Source organism: Asparagus officinalis, chromosome 8 (genome assembly GCF_001876935.1).
Source record: "Asparagus officinalis chromosome 8, Aspof.V1, whole genome shotgun sequence".
NCBI classification, from domain to species: domain Eukaryota; kingdom Viridiplantae; phylum Streptophyta; class Magnoliopsida; order Asparagales; family Asparagaceae; genus Asparagus; species Asparagus officinalis.
In genome coordinates, this window is record NC_033801.1 from 30,082,172 (window position 1) to 30,101,665 (window position 19,494).

Here is a 19,494-nt window from a genome sequence, read left to right on the forward strand (position 1 = left end):
GAAAGTACTTGTAGTTAATATATATATAGTTTGAAAACTCATTTTGAAAAACGGTTTTGACCAAAAAATCCAACACGAATCATAATCGAAGATCCCCAACTAAACCACGTGGCCATGCCAAGGTGGAACGAAGATCCTGAGGCTCACCACGCAATGGCACCCAGCAAGAATCCCAACGCCACGTTTCCCACATTCCAATCCACGAGCTTCTTTCAACCCCTCACAGAAAGCAACCCAGAAATTTCCGCACTCAAACAGCAAAAGCCAACATCAAACACGCACATCCTCAATCCAACGGCCATTAGATCATCACGGCCCACATTTCCTTCAGTACAAGATCCACACCTAATCCTGGATAAGAAACAAAACGATTCTCTCCACGTAAAATTTGCATGGCCACAAAGCTCCCTTTCTTTTCACTCTCTTCGCTTGCTTTTAATTGAGCTCAATCAGCAGAAGAAGAAAAAAAAATACAATGTACGGTTAGAGAACCAAGCCATGCTCAGGCTGCAGGTGACTGCTCACGCGATTACCTGCAGAAGAATTGCAAGAGCTGGAGAGCCACATCATGGGTTTGTCCTCGATGTCAAGAGTTTGAGGATTCCCTCGTTGCCTTTGAGATTGAGGAGTTTCGGAAACGTTAAGGCCTTGAAAGATGAAGCTAATGGAGGAATGGGAGGATTTGCAGGTCAGAGTTGGGATCCTGGGTCCGAGATTGAAGTTCCTTTTGAGCAGAGACCAGTAAGTTTGCAAACTGTGTTTGATTCATTAATTAAGCTGAACACAACTGAAATAATTCCTCAATCTCGACCTGCATGTTGTCAGAAATACGCAATTTAATGAACTAATTTTTGGAATAAGTTGCAGATAGATATTGAAAACAAATTGCACAAGATTACTAATAGAATTACAAGACGAATGAGACCTACTAAATCATAAATTTGTATACATGTTCCAGAGTTTATAAGTTTCACTACAAAATAATTGGTAGCTAGCAACATATTGGTACGCGCGTTTGAGCAAACGTTGGGATGACCAACGTTTGCACTAAAAACGTTGGGAAATTCCCTACGTTTCCTTTGAAATTGTTGGCCTCTACCAATCTTTCTTTAACACTAAATATCAGACCACTCTTCTTCTCTTACTGCATCCTGAGCTCATCTCACTCCCAACTTCCTTCATCTATGAAAAAAGATGCTCACTTTAACAAAAAAGGCCCTAAGAAATAATGTATTCACTCTCACTCCCCGCTTTCTTCTTCCAGACAAACATCTCCTCTAAACCCTGCTAACCCTCCCCTCCTTGCCTCTTTGGCTCCATCTACTGCCCAATTTGTTAGAAGTCAACAGCTCCCACCCCACCTAACCTCTCCACCTATAACTCACCAACCCATTACTGTTCCATCAACCCAAAAATACTGTTCCACCAATCCTTTTGAAAGCTATAAATAGAAGAGAGTGGTGAATGGTTAGAGCATCAAATAGAGATCCCAATAGGAGAGAGAGAGAGAGAGAGAGAGAGAGAGAGAGAGAGAGAGAGAGAGAGAGAGAGAGTGTGTATACGAGAGAGAGAGAGAGAGAGAGAGAGAGAGAGAGAGAGAGAGAGAGAGAGAGTTTGTATTTGAGAGTATAGTGTGTTTGTACCACTAAGAAATAATAACAATATATTTCTTAGTGTCCACCATTCCTCTGAACTCAACAAGTGATACCAGAGCCTAATTTAGGGTGCGTGTATTTACTTATCGTATGCTCTGTGACTACCACCAAAGGTAGATCCTCCATATCAGAAAATAAGTTAGATTATCATTTATCCATTAAAGGTACTGTTTACTATTCACGAGTATGATACTATTCATAAGCATGGTTACTATTCATGAATACGGTTACTGTTCATAAGCACGATTACTGTTCACGTGAAATAATAGAAGTTGTAGCTCGTGATAGAAGCAAGGCGGTCAGAGACCTGCTCTCTCCTACGGTGATCCTATCGGTATTATTGAAGGCCAAAGTTCGTGCTCAGTCAGGGACTGTACAGTTGGCTGGTCAGGGACCAGACTTGCGTGGAGATACTGAAGCAGTACCGCATCATGATGACAGATCTAGCAAGTATAACTACGACACTCAAGAAGCTCAATGGCAATAACTACAGCTGCTGGGAGACCTGTATGAAGTCCTATTTATAAGGACAAGACCTCTAAGAGGTCATTGGGGGTGGTGAAACTACAACACCTCAGGAGGCTGGCGAAGTACTTAGTAAGTAAAACATCAAAGCCGGCAAGGCTATGAATGTGCTGAAGACAACAGTAGAAGAAGATCTCGTAGATTGCATGCGAGATGCTAGAACTCCAAAGGAGGCATGTGATACGCTTGCCATACTTTTTTTGAAGAAGAATGATGCTCGACTTCAACTCCTAGAGAATCAATTGATGACCTTGCAATAGAAGGATCTGACAATCAATCAGTACTTCAAGCAAGTAAAATCACTTTGTTCAGATATTGCTTAACTTGATCCAGATTCTAAAGTATCCGATGTAAGGATGAGGAGAATAATTATCCACGGTTTGAGACCAAAATATCACGGACTCATGCTGCTACACATGGATGGCCAACTCAACCAATATAATTAGAGTTGAAGAGTTTGCTCGCTACAAAAAAAACCCTAGCCAAACAAATGGCCGGCATTTCAATAAAAAGCAAAGATGAAACACTCTTCAGCAGCAAGGAGAGAGGCAAACCAAGAGGCGCGAGGAAAGAGAAGTATGGAAAGGCTAGTTTAAGGAGGTAGTCACGATGACCATACACCGACAGAACACAACATCATGAGGAGCAAGATGATTGTCGAGTAAGGAGACCTGACAATAGCTATTATAACTGTGGGAAGAAAGGATACTTTGTCAGAGACTGCCGCTACAAGAGAAGATTTACAAAGGGTAATGCTGCAACATCGTGCAGATGTCAAGATGATGAAAAAGAATGGGGTGTCCAAGCATCTGTGGCCATCATTGAAGATGTACCGGTCGACGAAAACAAGGTTGATGGTATGATACTAACCTCGATTGTAGAAGAATCTGAGTTTGTATTTGCAACAGTTTCAAATCGAGAAGAAATCAGCTATAATAAAGATTGGATCATTGATTCTAGCTGTTCCAACCACATGACAGGCGATAAGGGGAATCTTATCAACATGAAGGAGTATAAAGGTGGCCAAGAAGTTATGATAGCGAATAATTTGAGATTACCTATAACACACATCGGAAAGACTGTATTTACGCCATGCTACAACCCGAATTAGATATAACTACAAGATGTATACCATGAACCGAGTATGAAAAAAAAAATCTTCTATCTGTTTCCTAATTAGCTACTTTTGAAAACTATGTAGTATTTGGGCCACAAGATGTAAAAGTCTATTAAAACTTAAAGCCACCATGAGAACCTATCATGGAGGGACGGAAGGTAGAATCTATCTATGTGATGTCAGCAGAATCATCATACATAGATAAAACTAAAAAAAATAAGACGGCTAATTTGTGACATGCTCGGCTTGACCATGTGAGCTATCACAAGCTCAAGATCATGATGGTGAAGTCAACATTGAAGGGTCTTCCACACTTGGATATTCGCGGAGGGACCATATATGGAGGTTGTCAGTACGGTAAGGCACATCAATTACCGTATCAGTATTCACAATTCAGAGCCAAGGAACATTTTGAGCTTGTACACTTAGATGTATTTGGTAGTAAAATAAGAATCAATCGGTGGGATGCGTTACATGATCAGTTTCATCGACGATTACTCGAGGTATGTCTGGGTTAATTTTATGAAGGAAAAGTCTGAAGCACTCTCCAAATTCAAGCAATTTCGAGACGAAGTCGAAGGAGAAGTTGGCAAGAAGATTCTTTGCCTATGCACAAACAACGGAGGAGAGTACACATCGTAGGAGTTTTACGACTACCTAAATCAGCACAAGGTTCGGCGATAGCTAACATACCTAAATATTCTAAAGAAGAATGACGTAGCTGAAAGGAAGAATCGTGACCTTGCGGAGATATGTCGAAGCATGCTTCATGCCAAGAACGTACCAGAATGTTTTGGGGCAGAGTGTATGAAGACGACGACGCATGTGATCAATTGGCTACCACAGCCATAACTAGAGCTCATGTCACCCTTTCAGAAGTTGTGAAATACCAACCCAACAGTAAGCCATTTCCGAGTCTTCGGTTGTGTATGTTATGTCTTTGTTCCTGATCACTTACGTGACAAATTTGATAAAAAGGCTGTAAGATGTATATTTATGGGGTATGACAATAAAAGAAAAGAATGAATATGTTGTGATCCCACAACCGGATGGTGCTACACATCAAGGAATATTGTGTTTAACAAAGCCTCGTCTTGGTGGGCTTCACATGAAGTTGCACTCCCAGACTCTAGTGATCTAGAGGATCAGTTGCAGAAGAAGCTGGGGGAGCCAGGTCAAGAAGAAGGACTACGTCAATCAGAGAAGACAAAATCAAGCTCTTCAGCATCCTCAAAGGAGAATAATCCATGGACAACTAGTGTTTATCAAACAACGTCACAAGAAGAACGTCCAAGCCAGATAGAAAATATCGAAGAAGAACCAACATAACAACTTCGAAGATCAACTAGACTCAGGAAGCCGAATCCCAAGTATGCTAATGTGGCAATTATGAAAGATGTGAATGAGCCATCTACCTTGAAAGAAGCATACGAGAGTGAAGAATAGAGACAAGCAGTGAGAGAAGAAATCCAAGCATTAAAAAGTAAGTTAGAATTCTTAGACTTGTGGATAGAGAAGTCCCTGTTGAGGGGGAGTGTTAGAAGTCTCTCCACCCCACCTAACCTCTCCACCTATTTAGCTACAGTAACTCACCAACCCATTACTGTTCCACCAACCAAAAAATACTATTCCGCCAACCCTTTTGAATACTATAAATAGAGAAGAGTGGTAAATGGTTAGAGCATCGAACAAATATCCCAGTAGTAGAGAGAAAGAGAGAGAGAGAAAGAGAGTATTTGTATTTGAGAGTATAGTGTGTTTGTACCACTAAACAAATAATAACAATATATTTCTTAGTGTCCACCACCCTCTCAACTCAACACAATCATCCCTTCACCCCCTTCACCCTCCAAAAATTATCCAAGCTTCCCTCAAGAAAATTTCGAAAGACCCTCTCAGAACCCCACAACGTCTCGCCTGCTAGCATTGACAAGCTCCTCCTCTCTAGCTAGCGAACTCTCTCCTCCTCCACCACCTCCCATCTCCCATTCAACCCCCAGACCCAAACCCAAATCCGAATCCAAAACCGACCAGAACCCAGCTCCGAAGTTCGTGCAAAAAGAGATCTATGTAGGGAACTTACCCTACATAGAATAAATCCCCTGAACCAATATCCTTCCATCTGTAGCGATCAAACAACGATTATATATGTTTTTTGCTCCCACATCGGACCATTTTACGCGATACGAACCATTTAAAATATAGTTGCTGAATTCATCAGATCGGCGAAGTAAGAGAAGGGAGCTATTCATGTCCACTATAGTCTTGGCTTTGAATGATAGTACGTTGGTTGCGGGTTTGATATAACTATATATGGTGGCCCATTTCAAGATAACTGGATGATACGTGTAGGCTTTGAATAGAATGTTATATGAAACAAATTAATGTTGGTTTTGTTTGGATATATGCTTAAAGGAGATAATTGAAATTAGTAAATGTTGGGATGCCAACGTTTTAATTTTTCAATTAAAACGTTGGCACGTGCCAACGTTTTTATAAAATGTTGACATCCACTACCTACACTTGCCGCTACTGTGAGTTGTTAATCAGTCCGGATTGTTAGTTGAGTTCAAGTTAGTAGATAGAATTCTAGTTAGAATAGAATTCTAGTTAGAAGATAGTTTTCTAGTTAATGGATAAGAATTGGAGTTGTAATCTTATCTATATATACATGTAATACTCTTCATGAAAAAAGTACGAAAGAAGGAAAAGAAAATTTCCAGCAAAAGGTTCTGAACTCCTCCCTTCTTCTCTCTCTGTTTTTCGGCTAATACCAAGCAGGTTCTGGTTTTTGTAAGTCCTGCAGTCTCTCCATAAACACGTCCGGCCACTTCAGGTCAATCTCTCTCTGGTGTTTGCAAGTCAAGAAGCTTAGGTCGATCCTATTAAAGCCAATAAGTGGTATCAGAGAGGTGTATGCCTAAGTACCAACCAAGATCTGAAGAGATGACGAGTTCGGAGAAGATGACGACCAAGGTGGGTTCGCTCACTCTTCAATCCCCGACGTTATCGAGGGATAACTATGCTTCGTGGGCAATCAAGATGAAAGTCTACATGAAGGCTCAAGACGTGTGGGACGCCATTGAGCCCGCGGCAGGCGCGTCCGTGGAACACAGGAAGGATCAGAAGGCATTGGCGGCCATCTACCAGGGGATTCCTGAAGAGACTTTGATGGTGATCGCAGAGAAGCAAACGGCAAAAGAGGCATGGGAGACGTTGAAAACTATGCACCTAGGTGCGGATCGTGTGAGGAATGCGAAGGTGCAGACCTTGAAGTCCGAGTTCGAACTTCTCCGGATGAAGGAGAATGACAACGTCGATGATTTTTCGATGAAGTTGACAGGAGTCGTCAACAAGATCCGGGCTTTAGGCGGCGAGATGGAGGAGAACTACGTCGTCAGAAAGCTACTTCGGGCGGTACCGGAGAGATTCCTTACCATCGTCTCCACGATTGAACAGTTCGGGGACATCGACGACATGACACTCGAGGAGGCGATCGGGCGTCTCAAAGCCCACGAGGAGAGGGCACGTGTTTTTCGAAACAACGTCGACGATCACCTATTGTTGACGCATGCGGAGTGGCAAGCAAGGAGCAAGAACAACGGCGGAGGCTTCCTCTCAACAACTACACCCAATGATGGCAGCGGACGAGGACGAGGTCGCGGGGCCGGTCGTGGGCGTGGCCGTGGCCAAAGAGGCCGAGGCGGACAGCAGTACCACGGCAGCGGGCAGCAGCACCACGCTGCCCAAGCAGGCCGCGGAGGGGAGCACGGCGGCCAGGCAGGACGAGGCGGCTTCGGCGGCAGAGGAGGACGTCCAGGAGGTGGTTTCGGCCATGGAGGTGCAGCTCGCCAGGAGGGGGAGAGTAGCACAAGCGGTGGTCGAGACAAATCCAACATCAAATGCTTCAATTGCGGAGTATACGGGCACTTTCAGTCGGAGTGTCACAAGCAACGCCGCAACCATGAACAGGAGGCTCATCTCACCCGTGCATATGACGAGGAGCCAACCTTGATGATGGCTATGTTAGAGGAATCGTCAAGTGTCATTTTGCTTAATGAGGAGAATGTGATGCCGGATTTACTTACAGCGGGGGAGGCACAAGTTGCCAACGACGTTTGGTACCTTGACAACGGAGCTAGCAATCACATGACCGGCCACCGAGACAAGTTCAACGAGCTTGACGAGAACATCAAGGGAACCGTCAAGTTTGGTGATGGATCCGCGGTAGAGATCAAGGGAAAAGGCTCTATCCTCTTTCAGTGCAACAACGGCGATCAAAGGCTACTACCTGAGGTATATTATATTCCAAGTTTGAAATCTAACATTATTAGCCTTGGTCAGATGACTAAAGATGGGAGTAAGGTTGTTATTGCTGACGAGTTCCTGAGGGTGTTTGATAGGAACGGTGCTCTCTTGATGAGGGTGACACGTTCAACTAACCGATTGTACAGGATAGAGTTAAAAACTTGCAAGCCGGCGTGTTTGATGACGAATATTAACGATCCAGCTTGGCTATGGCATGCTCGCCTTGGGCATGTCAATTTCTTCACCCTCAAGATGATGACTGATAAGAGGATGGCTTCCGGGTTGCCGAAGATCTTGCACCCGAATCAACTATGCGAAGGATGCCTCGTCGCCAAGCAAGCAAGACTGTCGTTCCCTTCGCAAGCAAATTTCAGAGCTCAGAAGCCGCTGGAGTTACTACACGCTGACCTATGTGGTCCTATCACCCCATCTACACTTGCTGGGAACAACTACTTTCTTCTTATCGTTGATGATTTCAGCCGATGGATGTGGGTATACATGTTGAAGGCCAAGAGTCAAGCTTGTGAAACCTTCAAGAAGTTCAAAACAGAGGTTGAGAACGCATGTGACCACAAGGTGAAGACATTGAGGACGGATCGTGGTGGCGAATTCTTGTCAAAGGAGTTCACAAAGTTGTGTGAAGACTACGGCATCAAACGTCATCTCACTGCACCATACACCCCGCAGCAAAACGGTGTAGTGGAGAGGCGTAACCGCATGGTGATGGACATGGCAAGAAGCCTACTTAAGAGCATGCATATGCCTGGAACCATGTGGGGCGAAGCGGTTAGGCACGCGGTGTACATCCTCAACCGACTACCAACCAAGGCGTTGCACGACCACACACCTTACGAAGCTTGGTTTGGTAAGAAACCCCACCTAGAACACTTGAGAGTTTTCGGATGTGTGGCGCATGTGAGAATTGCAGGTCCTTCACACAAGAAACTCGATGACCGGAGCACGCCAATGGTGTACATTGGGGTAGAGGAAGGAAGCAAAGCGCATCGCCTTTACGATCCTCAACATAGCAAAATACGTGTCAGCAGGGATGTCGTGTTCGAGGAAGGAAAAGAATGGCAATGGAGCGCAAACGGAGACGAGAAAGCACCCAGTTGGATGGAGTTAACAGTGGAAGGTGAAACTGCAGCAGCCGGTACAACTGCCGGCGCATTTCCACCCGTCCAAACTGGACAGCCTGCAGTCCAAACTGGACAGACTGCAGTCCAGTTTGGACGGACTGCTGCTGTCCGAACCAGCCCTCAGCTGGTTGCAGGTCCAAGAACAATTACTAAAGCAGCGTTCCCCGCCGTATTGGAGCCGACGAGAGGCCAATCTGGGCAGTTGACAGACCGAACAAAACAACCTGCAGCTGGCCGAAACAGTCTGCAAACACCGACTGGTCCAGGAACTGCAGCAGTCGCAGAAAGCCGCACTGCATTGGAGCTGTCCGGACCTCCTGAAGCTGTAGTGATGACTCCTGTACGCTATCGATCCCTTGCAGAAATCTATGCGGAGACGGAGGTGATTGATCTCCCTGCAGAGGAGTTGTTCCTGATCACTGAAGAATCCGCGAGCTACAGTGAGGCTGCAACAGATCAAGAATGGCGGACTGCCATGGAGAAGGAAATGGAGGCCATCGAGAAGAACAAAACTTGGGTACTCACGGAGTTACCACGAGGTTCTAAACCTATTGGTCTCAAATGGGTGTACAAGCTCAAGAAGGACAATGAAGGCAACATTCTCAAGCACAAAGCAAGGCTTGTAGCAAAAGGGTACGTCTGCAGCAAGGCGTGGACTTCGATGAGGTGTTTGCACCTGTGGCGAGGCTTGATACCATCAGAATAATCCTCGCTATATCAGTGCAGAACGGATGGGAGGTGCACCATTTGGATGTGAAGTTGGCATTCCTAAATGGTGATCTCCAGGAAGTAGTGTATGTGGTTCAACCTGAAGGGTTCGTTGTGAAGAATCAAGAGCACAAGGTCTACAAGCTTTCAAAGGCACTCTACGGTCTACGCCAAGCATCTCGAGCATGGAACACGCGCCTCGACAAGTGCATGAAGGGCATCGGATTTGCAAGATGCACTCAGGAGCAGGCGGTATACACAAGGAGTAACAGAGGGGATACATTCATTGTTGGCGTGTACGTAGATGACTTGATCGTTACGAGCACGAGGGCGGATGAGATAAAGTTTTTCAAGCAACAGATGATGAAGGAGTTCGAGATGAGTGACCTTGGGTTACTTTCCTATTATCTTGGCATCGAGGTGGATCAGCGAGATGATTGTATTGCACTAAGGCAGGCGGCCTATGCGAAGAAAGTTTTGGGTCAGTTCGGCATGATGGATTGCAACCCGACCCAATATCCTATGGAAACAAAGCTAAAGCTTGGAAAAGATTCTGAAGGAACACCGGTGGACGTGATGGAGTATAGACGCATTATCGGATGCTTAAGGTATCTAACTCACACCGACCCGATATCACATATGCCGTGGGGATTGTGAGTAGGTACATGGAGCACCCTACAGTTTTGCATAGACAAGTTGTCAAACATATTTTGAGGTACGTGAAGGGTACTATGTCCTACGGATTGGTGTACAAACGAGGTCGAGGCAATGAAGAGTTGGTGGGATTCACTGACAGTGATCTTGCGGGAGATGTTGATGACAGGCGCAGCACAGGCGGCATGGCATTTTATCTAGGTGACAGCTTGGTCACTTGGACATCACAGAAGCAGAAGACGGTGGCATTATCATCCTGCGAGGCAGAATTTATGGCGGCAACTGCAGCAGCGTGCCAAGGCTTGTGGTTGAGGAGTTTAGTCAGCGAGGTGATTGGGAGTGAGCCCAAGCCGGTTACACTCTTCGTTGACAACAAGTCCGCGATTGCCTTGATGAAGAATCCGGTTTTCCATGGAAGAAGCAAGCATATTGACACACGTTTTCACTTCATTCGTGAGTGTGTTGAGCGAGGACAGATCAAAGTGGAGTTCGTGAGCACGAGCGAGCAGCGAGCGGATATTCTCACGAAGGCACTAGCAAGGGTGAAATTCATCGAGATGCGGGAGATACTAGGAGTAAGGAACTTAGAGTCTCGTCCAGATTAAGGGGGAGAATGTGAGTTGTTAATCAGTCCGGATTGTTAGTTGAGTTCAAGTTAGTAGATAGAATTCTAGTTAGAATAGAATACTAGTTAGTAGAACGTAATTGTAATCTTATCTATATATACATGTAATACTCTTCATGAAAAAAGTACGAAAGAAGGAAAAGAAAATTTCCAGCAAAAGGTTCTGAACTCCTCCCTTCTTCTCTCTCTGTTTTTCGGCTAATACCAAGCAGGTTCTGGTTTTTGTAAGTCCTGCAGTCTCTCCATAAACACGTCCGGCCACTTCAGGTCAATCTCTCTCTGGTGTTTGCAAGTCAAGAAGCTTAGGCCGATCCTATTAAAGCCAATAGCTACAACGTTAGTATCAAACGTTGGGGCTCAAGATTGCAACGTTTCAGAAATGTTATTGAATGCAATAATAAACGCTGTTAAGCGTTGCTTTTTTTTTTTTATAGTGTTTATTGGATATCTTCTCTATTCTTTTATGGTAAATCTCACAAACTTGCTCTGAACTTTGTTTTCCCACAAAACCCCCTAACATTTTCCACGAAACCCAGCAAGATGCAATATTAAACTGAATAAGACGAGCTTATATGGCCATGGTCGCAAGTTCAGCATTTGGGAGGGAACATTTATCCACAATAATATTGCTATGATGCAAAAGCAAATTAATGTAGGTGCTATGTTTTGTGCATGTCAATTATCGATTAAATATTGCATGATCATGTGAAAGATTAATGAAGTCATGAAGATAGAAGTCACTTACTTGTTTATTGGACTTTAACAGGTAAACGAGTACTCAGCTTTGAAAGACAGCAGCCTTTACTCATGGGGCGAACTGAGTCCACAATCCTTTTTCTTGCGTCTTGGTGGGTTGTGGCTGGTAACATTTACAGTTCTGGGTGCACCAATTTCAGCTGCAAGCTTCAACCCTTCCAGGGTAAGCTAAATACAAATCCTGCGAAAATCATATGCTATGATAGCCGGCAATTACAAGACTGCATGTATATATTGTTTTAGTTTTTTTTATAAACCTGTATAAACCATTTTTTTTTCAGTTTGTCAAAAAAGTAGTTTCCCCTCAATCTTTTTCTTGTTGACAATGGCTGCTTATTGACCTTTTTTTTCAAAAAGTAATTAATACGCAATTTCAGCAATTTCATGACCAGAAATTCACACGAAAGGCATTTTATACCTCTCTTACTATGCTTCTGGTCGTGTAAAGAGGATGGGACTAATGAAATTGACCATTTCATTGGAAATGAAAATGAAAGTAGAGGACCATTCACCAATCCATACATTAGCAGAATTCATTCGCAAGCAGTATCCACTATTATCCACTATAAAGGACAGGTTATATTGTGACCAGTAGCAAGGCTATCTTGTATTCATCCTATCTTTACACCCACTAGTCGCATATTTGAATGTTGGATATTTTACATCAAAACAACTAAAAATTGTAAATAATCAAATATAAATAGAAAAAATTAGAGAAAGAGATTGCTGGCATGTAAAGAGGCAGTTGTGATGTCATTGTCCTAGAACAACAGCTACCGCCTTCGCAGAGTCAGATAAATACAACCTTGAACTAAAAAAATCCCCCGAGGTTAGTCGACACGTTAGGTTACTGTGAAGCTCAAGCCTCTTGTTCAATGAACGCGTTGCCCAAAAAAATAACTTAGAATAATTAGGAGATAAAATAAGAAAATAAAGAATAAATGAAGAACATAACTTCAATTCTCTTTTCTTCTTCTTCTTCTTGTTTTATCTCTTGATAATTCTAACTTACTTTTATGGGCAACACATCCATTGAGCAAGAGGCTTGAGAGTCGCAGTAAACCTTGAGTTCCGGCTAACCTCCGGGGGCTTTTACCGTTAGTTCACGGTTGCATCTATCTGCCTCTAGGAAAGGCAACAACTAGTGCTCTACGGCAGTGACATCATGACTACCCCTTTACATATGCCAGCAATCGTTTTCTCTAATTTTTTCTATTTATATTAGATTATTTACAAGTTTTAGTTATTTTGATGTAAAATATCCGACAATCTGGAGCAACAGTTGCCACCTTTGCAAAGAAAGATAGATGCAACCATGAACTAGCTGTAAAAGCCCCCTTGAGGTTAGCTAAGACTTAAAGTTACAGAAATTCTCAAGCCACTTGCTCAATGGACACATCGCCCGGAAAAGTAACTCTAGAATTATCGAGAGATAAAATAAGAAAAGCAAGAATAAAGGAAGAACATAACTTTGTTTCTCATTTTCCCCCTTCTTGTAATACTTCTACAAGCTCAAACACCATTATATAGATAAAAATATCCCATGTTTAATGACATAATTAATAAAAACCAGTATAAGGCAATGTGATAATGACCATATAATAATTGTAAGACATTAAACCATGATTTAATTCATAAATTTATGATAATTAAACCATGAATTATTGCCATATTAAAAACCAAACAAATAAAGAAAATATAATAAAATAAAGTGGAAAATAAAATAAAAGAGAAACTCACTCTTTTCCGATATATTTTCCAGCAGTGAATGCATTCCATCTATTCACCAATTGGACTGCACTACAAGTCTATGATTAATGGGTTTATTTGACTTCACCTGACACAGGATAACATTTGCTCGGCAATTAGTTTTGAGAAAATCCTATAGCAATCATAGATGGTGGTATCACTTCATTCGTGAGTGTGTTGAGCGAGGACAGATTAAAGTGGAGTTCGTGAGCACGAGCGAGCAGCGAGCGGATATTCTCACGAAGGCACTAGCAAGGGTGAAGTTCATCGAGATGCGGGAGCTACTAGGAGTAAGGAACTTAGAGTCTCGTCCAGATTAAGGGGGAGAATGTGAGTTGTTAATCAGTCCGGATTGTTAGTTGAGTTCAAGTTAGTAGATAGAATTCTAGTTAGAATAGAATACTAGTTAGAAGATAGTTTTCTAGTTAATGGATAAGAATTGGAGTTGTAATCTTATCTATATATACATGTAATACTCTTCATGAAAAAAGTACGAAAGAAGGAAAAGAAAATTTCCAGCAAAAGGTTCTGAACTCCTCCCTTCTTCTCTCTCTGTTTTTCGGCTAATACCAAGCAGGTTCTGGTTTTTGTAAGTCCTGCAGTCTCTCCATAAACACGTCCGGCCACTTCAGGTCAATCTCTCTCTGGTGTTTGCAAGTCAAGAAGCTTAGGCCGATCCTATTAAAGCCAATAGCTACAACGTTAGTATCAAACGTTGGGGCTCAAGATTGCAACGTTTCAGAAATGTTATTGAATGCAATAATAAACGCTGTTAAGCGTTGCTTTTTTTTTTTTATAGTGTTTATTGGATATCTTCTCTATTCTTTTATGGTAAATCTCACAAACTTGCTCTGAACTTTGTTTTCCCACAAAACCCCCTAACATTTTCCACGAAACCCAGCAAGATGCAATATTAAACTGAATAAGACGAGCTTATATGGCCATGGTCGCAAGTTCAGCATTTGGGAGGGAACATTTATCCACAATAATATTGCTATGATGCAAAAGCAAATTAATGTAGGTGCTATGTTTTGTGCATGTCAATTATCGATTAAATATTGCATGATCATGTGAAAGATTAATGAAGTCATGAAGATAGAAGTCACTTACTTGTTTATTGGACTTTAACAGGTAAACGAGTACTCAGCTTTGAAAGACAGCAGCCTTTACTCATGGGGCGAACTGAGTCCACAATCCTTTTTCTTGCGTCTTGGTGGGTTGTGGCTGGTAACATTTACAGTTCTGGGTGCACCAATTTCAGCTGCAAGCTTCAACCCTTCCAGGGTAAGCTAAATACAAATCCTGCGAAAATCATATGCTATGATAGCCGGCAATTACAAGACTGCATGTATATATTGTTTTAGTTTTTTTTATAAACCTGTATAAACCATTTTTTTTTCAGTTTGTCAAAAAAGTAGTTTCCCCTCAATCTTTTTCTTGTTGACAATGGCTGCTTATTGACCTTTTTTTTCAAAAAGTAATTAATACGCAATTTCAGCAATTTCATGACCAGAAATTCACACGAAAGGCATTTTATACCTCTCTTACTATGCTTCTGGTCGTGTAAAGAGGATGGGACTAATGAAATTGACCATTTCATTGGAAATGAAAATGAAAGTAGAGGACCATTCACCAATCCATACATTAGCAGAATTCATTCGCAAGCAGTATCCACTATTATCCACTATAAAGGACAGGTTATATTGTGACCAGTAGCAAGGCTATCTTGTATTCATCCTATCTTTACACCCACTAGTCGCATATTTGAATGTTGGATATTTTACATCAAAACAACTAAAAATTGTAAATAATCAAATATAAATAGAAAAAATTAGAGAAAGAGATTGCTGGCATGTAAAGAGGCAGTTGTGATGTCATTGTCCTAGAACAACAGCTACCGCCTTCGCAGAGTCAGATAAATACAACCTTGAACTAAAAAAATCCCCCGAGGTTAGTCGACACGTTAGGTTACTGTGAAGCTCAAGCCTCTTGTTCAATGAACGCGTTGCCCAAAAAAATAACTTAGAATAATTAGGAGATAAAATAAGAAAATAAAGAATAAATGAAGAACATAACTTCAATTCTCTTTTCTTCTTCTTCTTCTTGTTTTATCTCTTGATAATTCTAACTTACTTTTATGGGCAACACATCCATTGAGCAAGAGGCTTGAGAGTCGCAGTAAACCTTGAGTTCCGGCTAACCTCCGGGGGCTTTTACCGTTAGTTCACGGTTGCATCTATCTGCCTCTAGGAAAGGCAACAACTAGTGCTCTACGGCAGTGACATCATGACTACCCCTTTACATATGCCAGCAATCGTTTTCTCTAATTTTTTCTATTTATATTAGATTATTTACAAGTTTTAGTTATTTTGATGTAAAATATCCGACAATCTGGAGCAACAGTTGCCACCTTTGCAAAGAAAGATAGATGCAACCATGAACTAGCTGTAAAAGCCCCCTTGAGGTTAGCTAAGACTTAAAGTTACAGAAATTCTCAAGCCACTTGCTCAATGGACACATCGCCCGGAAAAGTAACTCTAGAATTATCGAGAGATAAAATAAGAAAAGCAAGAATAAAGGAAGAACATAACTTTGTTTCTCATTTTCCCCCTTCTTGTAATACTTCTACAAGCTCAAACACCATTATATAGATAAAAATATCCCATGTTTAATGACATAATTAATAAAAACCAGTATAAGGCAATGTGATAATGACCATATAATAATTGTAAGACATTAAACCATGATTTAATTCATAAATTTATGATAATTAAACCATGAATTATTGCCATATTAAAAACCAAACAAATAAAGAAAATATAATAAAATAAAGTGGAAAATAAAATAAAAGAGAAACTCACTCTTTTCCGATATATTTTCCAGCAGTGAATGCATTCCATCTATTCACCAATTGGACTGCACTACAAGTCTATGATTAATGGGTTTATTTGACTTCACCTGACACAGGATAACATTTGCTCGGCAATTAGTTTTGAGAAAATCCTATAGCAATCATAGATGGTGGTATAACCACTTGACAAACAACAAAAAATGCAAAGGCATTTTCTTTGATTTAGAAACAGTTTTATATCAGTTGTACATGCATATTTAAAGAGATAAATATAGGTCCTTGATGTCTTTAACTGCCCGGCTGAGTTTTTACGAAGCCTAGAATATCACTTGTCCTTCTGGTAATATGTCTAACAAAATCCCAGTATATCCTTATACTGCAACCGTCTCGTGACTTACTAACCCTCTTCTTGTATATGCAGGACCCTGTGAGATTTGTTCTAGCAGCTGGAATTGGAACCCTCTTCCTCGTGTCTCTTATCGTCCTGCGCATATATCTGGTAGCTTGACATTTGGATTACTAAGTGATGTTAGAATTATCTCAATTATACACACATCAAAACCTAGTTACTTGACACTTCGACATGACGTTCGAAGTTGACAAATGAGGGCTTGATAATGGACTCAATCCGAATGACACACTAAACACTCACATCTACTCTGTTTTTAGTATGGGACTAAACCTAATATGCCTTTACCAGATGGGTTGGTGAAGTAAAAGTGTCCTCAATATTTCCGAAAGTTCAATCAACATTTTCTTTCAAGTTATGTAAATGCAGTGGTAAGTCTTCTGATAGTTCGGTATAATTTCATGCCACAGGGATGGAGTTACGTTGGTGATAGACTATTATCAGCAGTGATCCCTTACGAGGAAAGTGGATGGTATGATGGACAAATGTGGGTAAAACCACCAGAGGTTGGCTCGCAACCTACGATACCGCTTATGTCACTGACATTAGAAAGCTTAATGATGTAACATTTAAGCGCAGAAATCAGAATGGACTAACTCAGAACTAAAGTTTGATTAATACTATTTACAATAACTCGCCATGATTCCTAGATGTTGTTTTTTTACTTTTATTTTCTCTGTTCAGGTCTTGGCTCGTGACAGGCTTTTGGGGTCATATAAGGTACATTCTAACATGCATGCGAACATGATTCTTCACCTTACACAAATGTATTTCAAACAAGTCACTGCTATTCTCTCCAAATGCACGTAGTTATTGATGTTAGTATAACTACATTTAATTGCTCAGCCAGATTGCAGTTGTCATGTTATTAGTAATGTGTAATGTCGAATGAAAATAATAAGCATATCAGGATGGTTAGGAAACCATTCGTTACACTAATGACCTTGATTGATGAACAACCGTTTATCTACTGTTTACCGGTCAACTCACGCTGTTGAGGAATCTGTAAGGGGGAAAACGCAATAGTGGCGAAAGCAGTGACTTTAGCCTGCTGGAGGTTTCCATTGCTTCAGTTTATTTAGCCTCCGATACTTTCACGTTCTATTGTTTGACAAACTAAAAAGTTTTGAAATCTGAATTTTCATGGAAAATTGTTATAACCACAACTCAAATACAATTAGGAATTGTATGTATGGTATGCGTGAACTTAATAATGCTTATCCTATGTTCCAAACTTTGAAGTGAACACATTGCAACAAGAAGATTAGATTACCCCTACACAAAGATCATTTTGGTTCTGTGCATAGTCTAAGACAGACATTTTATCATTAGGATGGAGCCAATGTTTAGAGCATCCAACAATTTATGATGAAAAGAAACTTATCTTCCAAGTGGAAACTTCTCACGCCCAAATTCAATTAAAGAGAGAGGAAGAAATTAGGGGCTGAGGTATACAAATTGACGCTGATGAAGGTAAGGTTGAAATGTAGATAGAGCTAGGTAGCTGATCATGTTGATCATTTATACCTAAAGGTCAATACTCGATGAGGTCACAGATTGCATAAGGAGATGGCCTGGAGCTAGTTCCATGTAAAGATCATGAAAGGAAGTTGGAACTCTGTTGTTACCTTATTATGAATACTTGACAGAGAAATTGCCATGCCGTGATGCGACATGACCCTAGCTTAACTAATGAGAGAGAGAGAGAGAGAGGACTGGTAAATAAGTCATTGTAGAAATAAGTCATCGAGCAACCCTAAGAACTAGAATGTATGATTGGAAGAAACATTTGTAGAAATGCTTTCACTTGGAAGCTTAATGGCAACCGATTTCAGTTGTCCAAAAGTGGAAAACCACAACCCTTTAATTTCCTAGATTGGATTCTAAGTGACATAGGAATTACCCAAGTTTGGCTTATCATGAAGTTTTCTATTGATTACGTGAAAGGAAAGGCCGAGAAAAAAAAAGACAGGATTTAAAAAAAAACGAGAAGTGTAACACAAACTTGATAATAACAGATAACTCTTCCTTGGTGATTAAAAAAACTAATTTTAACAAGACTAACAACAGCATCAAGTTCTCCTGCCAAATGTCGTTCGCTTTATCATTGTTAGAAACAAGGGACTAAATTGATACTTTCTCAATCATCAGGTAAAGCCAGTGATCAAGTTGTTGAAACAGACACTAGTTGGGACAGGAGCGATACTTGTTACCGCGGTATCGTTATTCATATTTGCTTCTCCGGTAGAAGATTTCTTTCAGTCAATGTTAACACCAAATGGAGAAGAGATATCAGCTTCAAAAGTAAAATCTAATATGAGGTATAATTTTGTTCCTGCTCCAGAAAAGGCATTTAGTTCCAAAATTCCACTGGTTTTCGAATTCCTAACACCAGTTTGATAAATCTATAGAAAGGAAGAGCTGCTGAGTTTACCTGCTGAGGTAAGAAAAGATGATGACCTAGCAGCAGCAGCAGCTGAAGCAGCGGACGGAAGGCCAGTTTACTGCAGGGATCGTTTCTACCGTGCATTAGCAGGTGGACAATATTGCAAATGGGATGATTTGCTTAATTAACCAGAAGAATAGCAATAGCATGATATAATCTAAGTAAGATTACAAAAAAGTTTTTGAATTACATGTACTTGGCAAACTCTCCACGAAAGCCATGTTGTAATATCGGATTAATTAAATAGGAGTTATTGTTGTTTGATTATATTTAAAGGGAATATATTTATGAGACAAAACACAGATCTCTAAATTTCATGTTCTGCCAAAAATATTACTGGATATAATTTGCTTTTATCCTCTTATTTCAGTACCATACAAGGGGGAGCAAGTCTGATTCTGGACATTCAGAATCCACATTAACTTGATAAAGGATTGGATTTTTAAGACTAAAAGATGCTACTGAAAAAAAAAAAGAAATAAAGCATCATTCTTGAATCTGCTAATCTAGTACCAAAACCATACAACAGAAAACTGCAACTCGACAGCTATC

General features: G+C 41.0%; 1 protein-coding gene across 1 annotated transcript; it reads left to right on the forward strand.

Moving 5' to 3' along the window:
• On the forward strand, positions 394-19,264 carry LOC109820051 (uncharacterized protein ycf36). The gene is made up of 7 exons (XM_020386110.1): positions 394-741; positions 11,498-11,650; positions 16,509-16,586; positions 16,907-17,002; positions 17,181-17,216; positions 18,648-18,817; positions 18,908-19,264. Exons 1-7 carry the CDS (start codon positions 499-501, stop codon positions 19,068-19,070), a joined length of 939 nt encoding a protein of 312 aa, XP_020241699.1. The 5' UTR covers positions 394-498; the 3' UTR covers positions 19,071-19,264.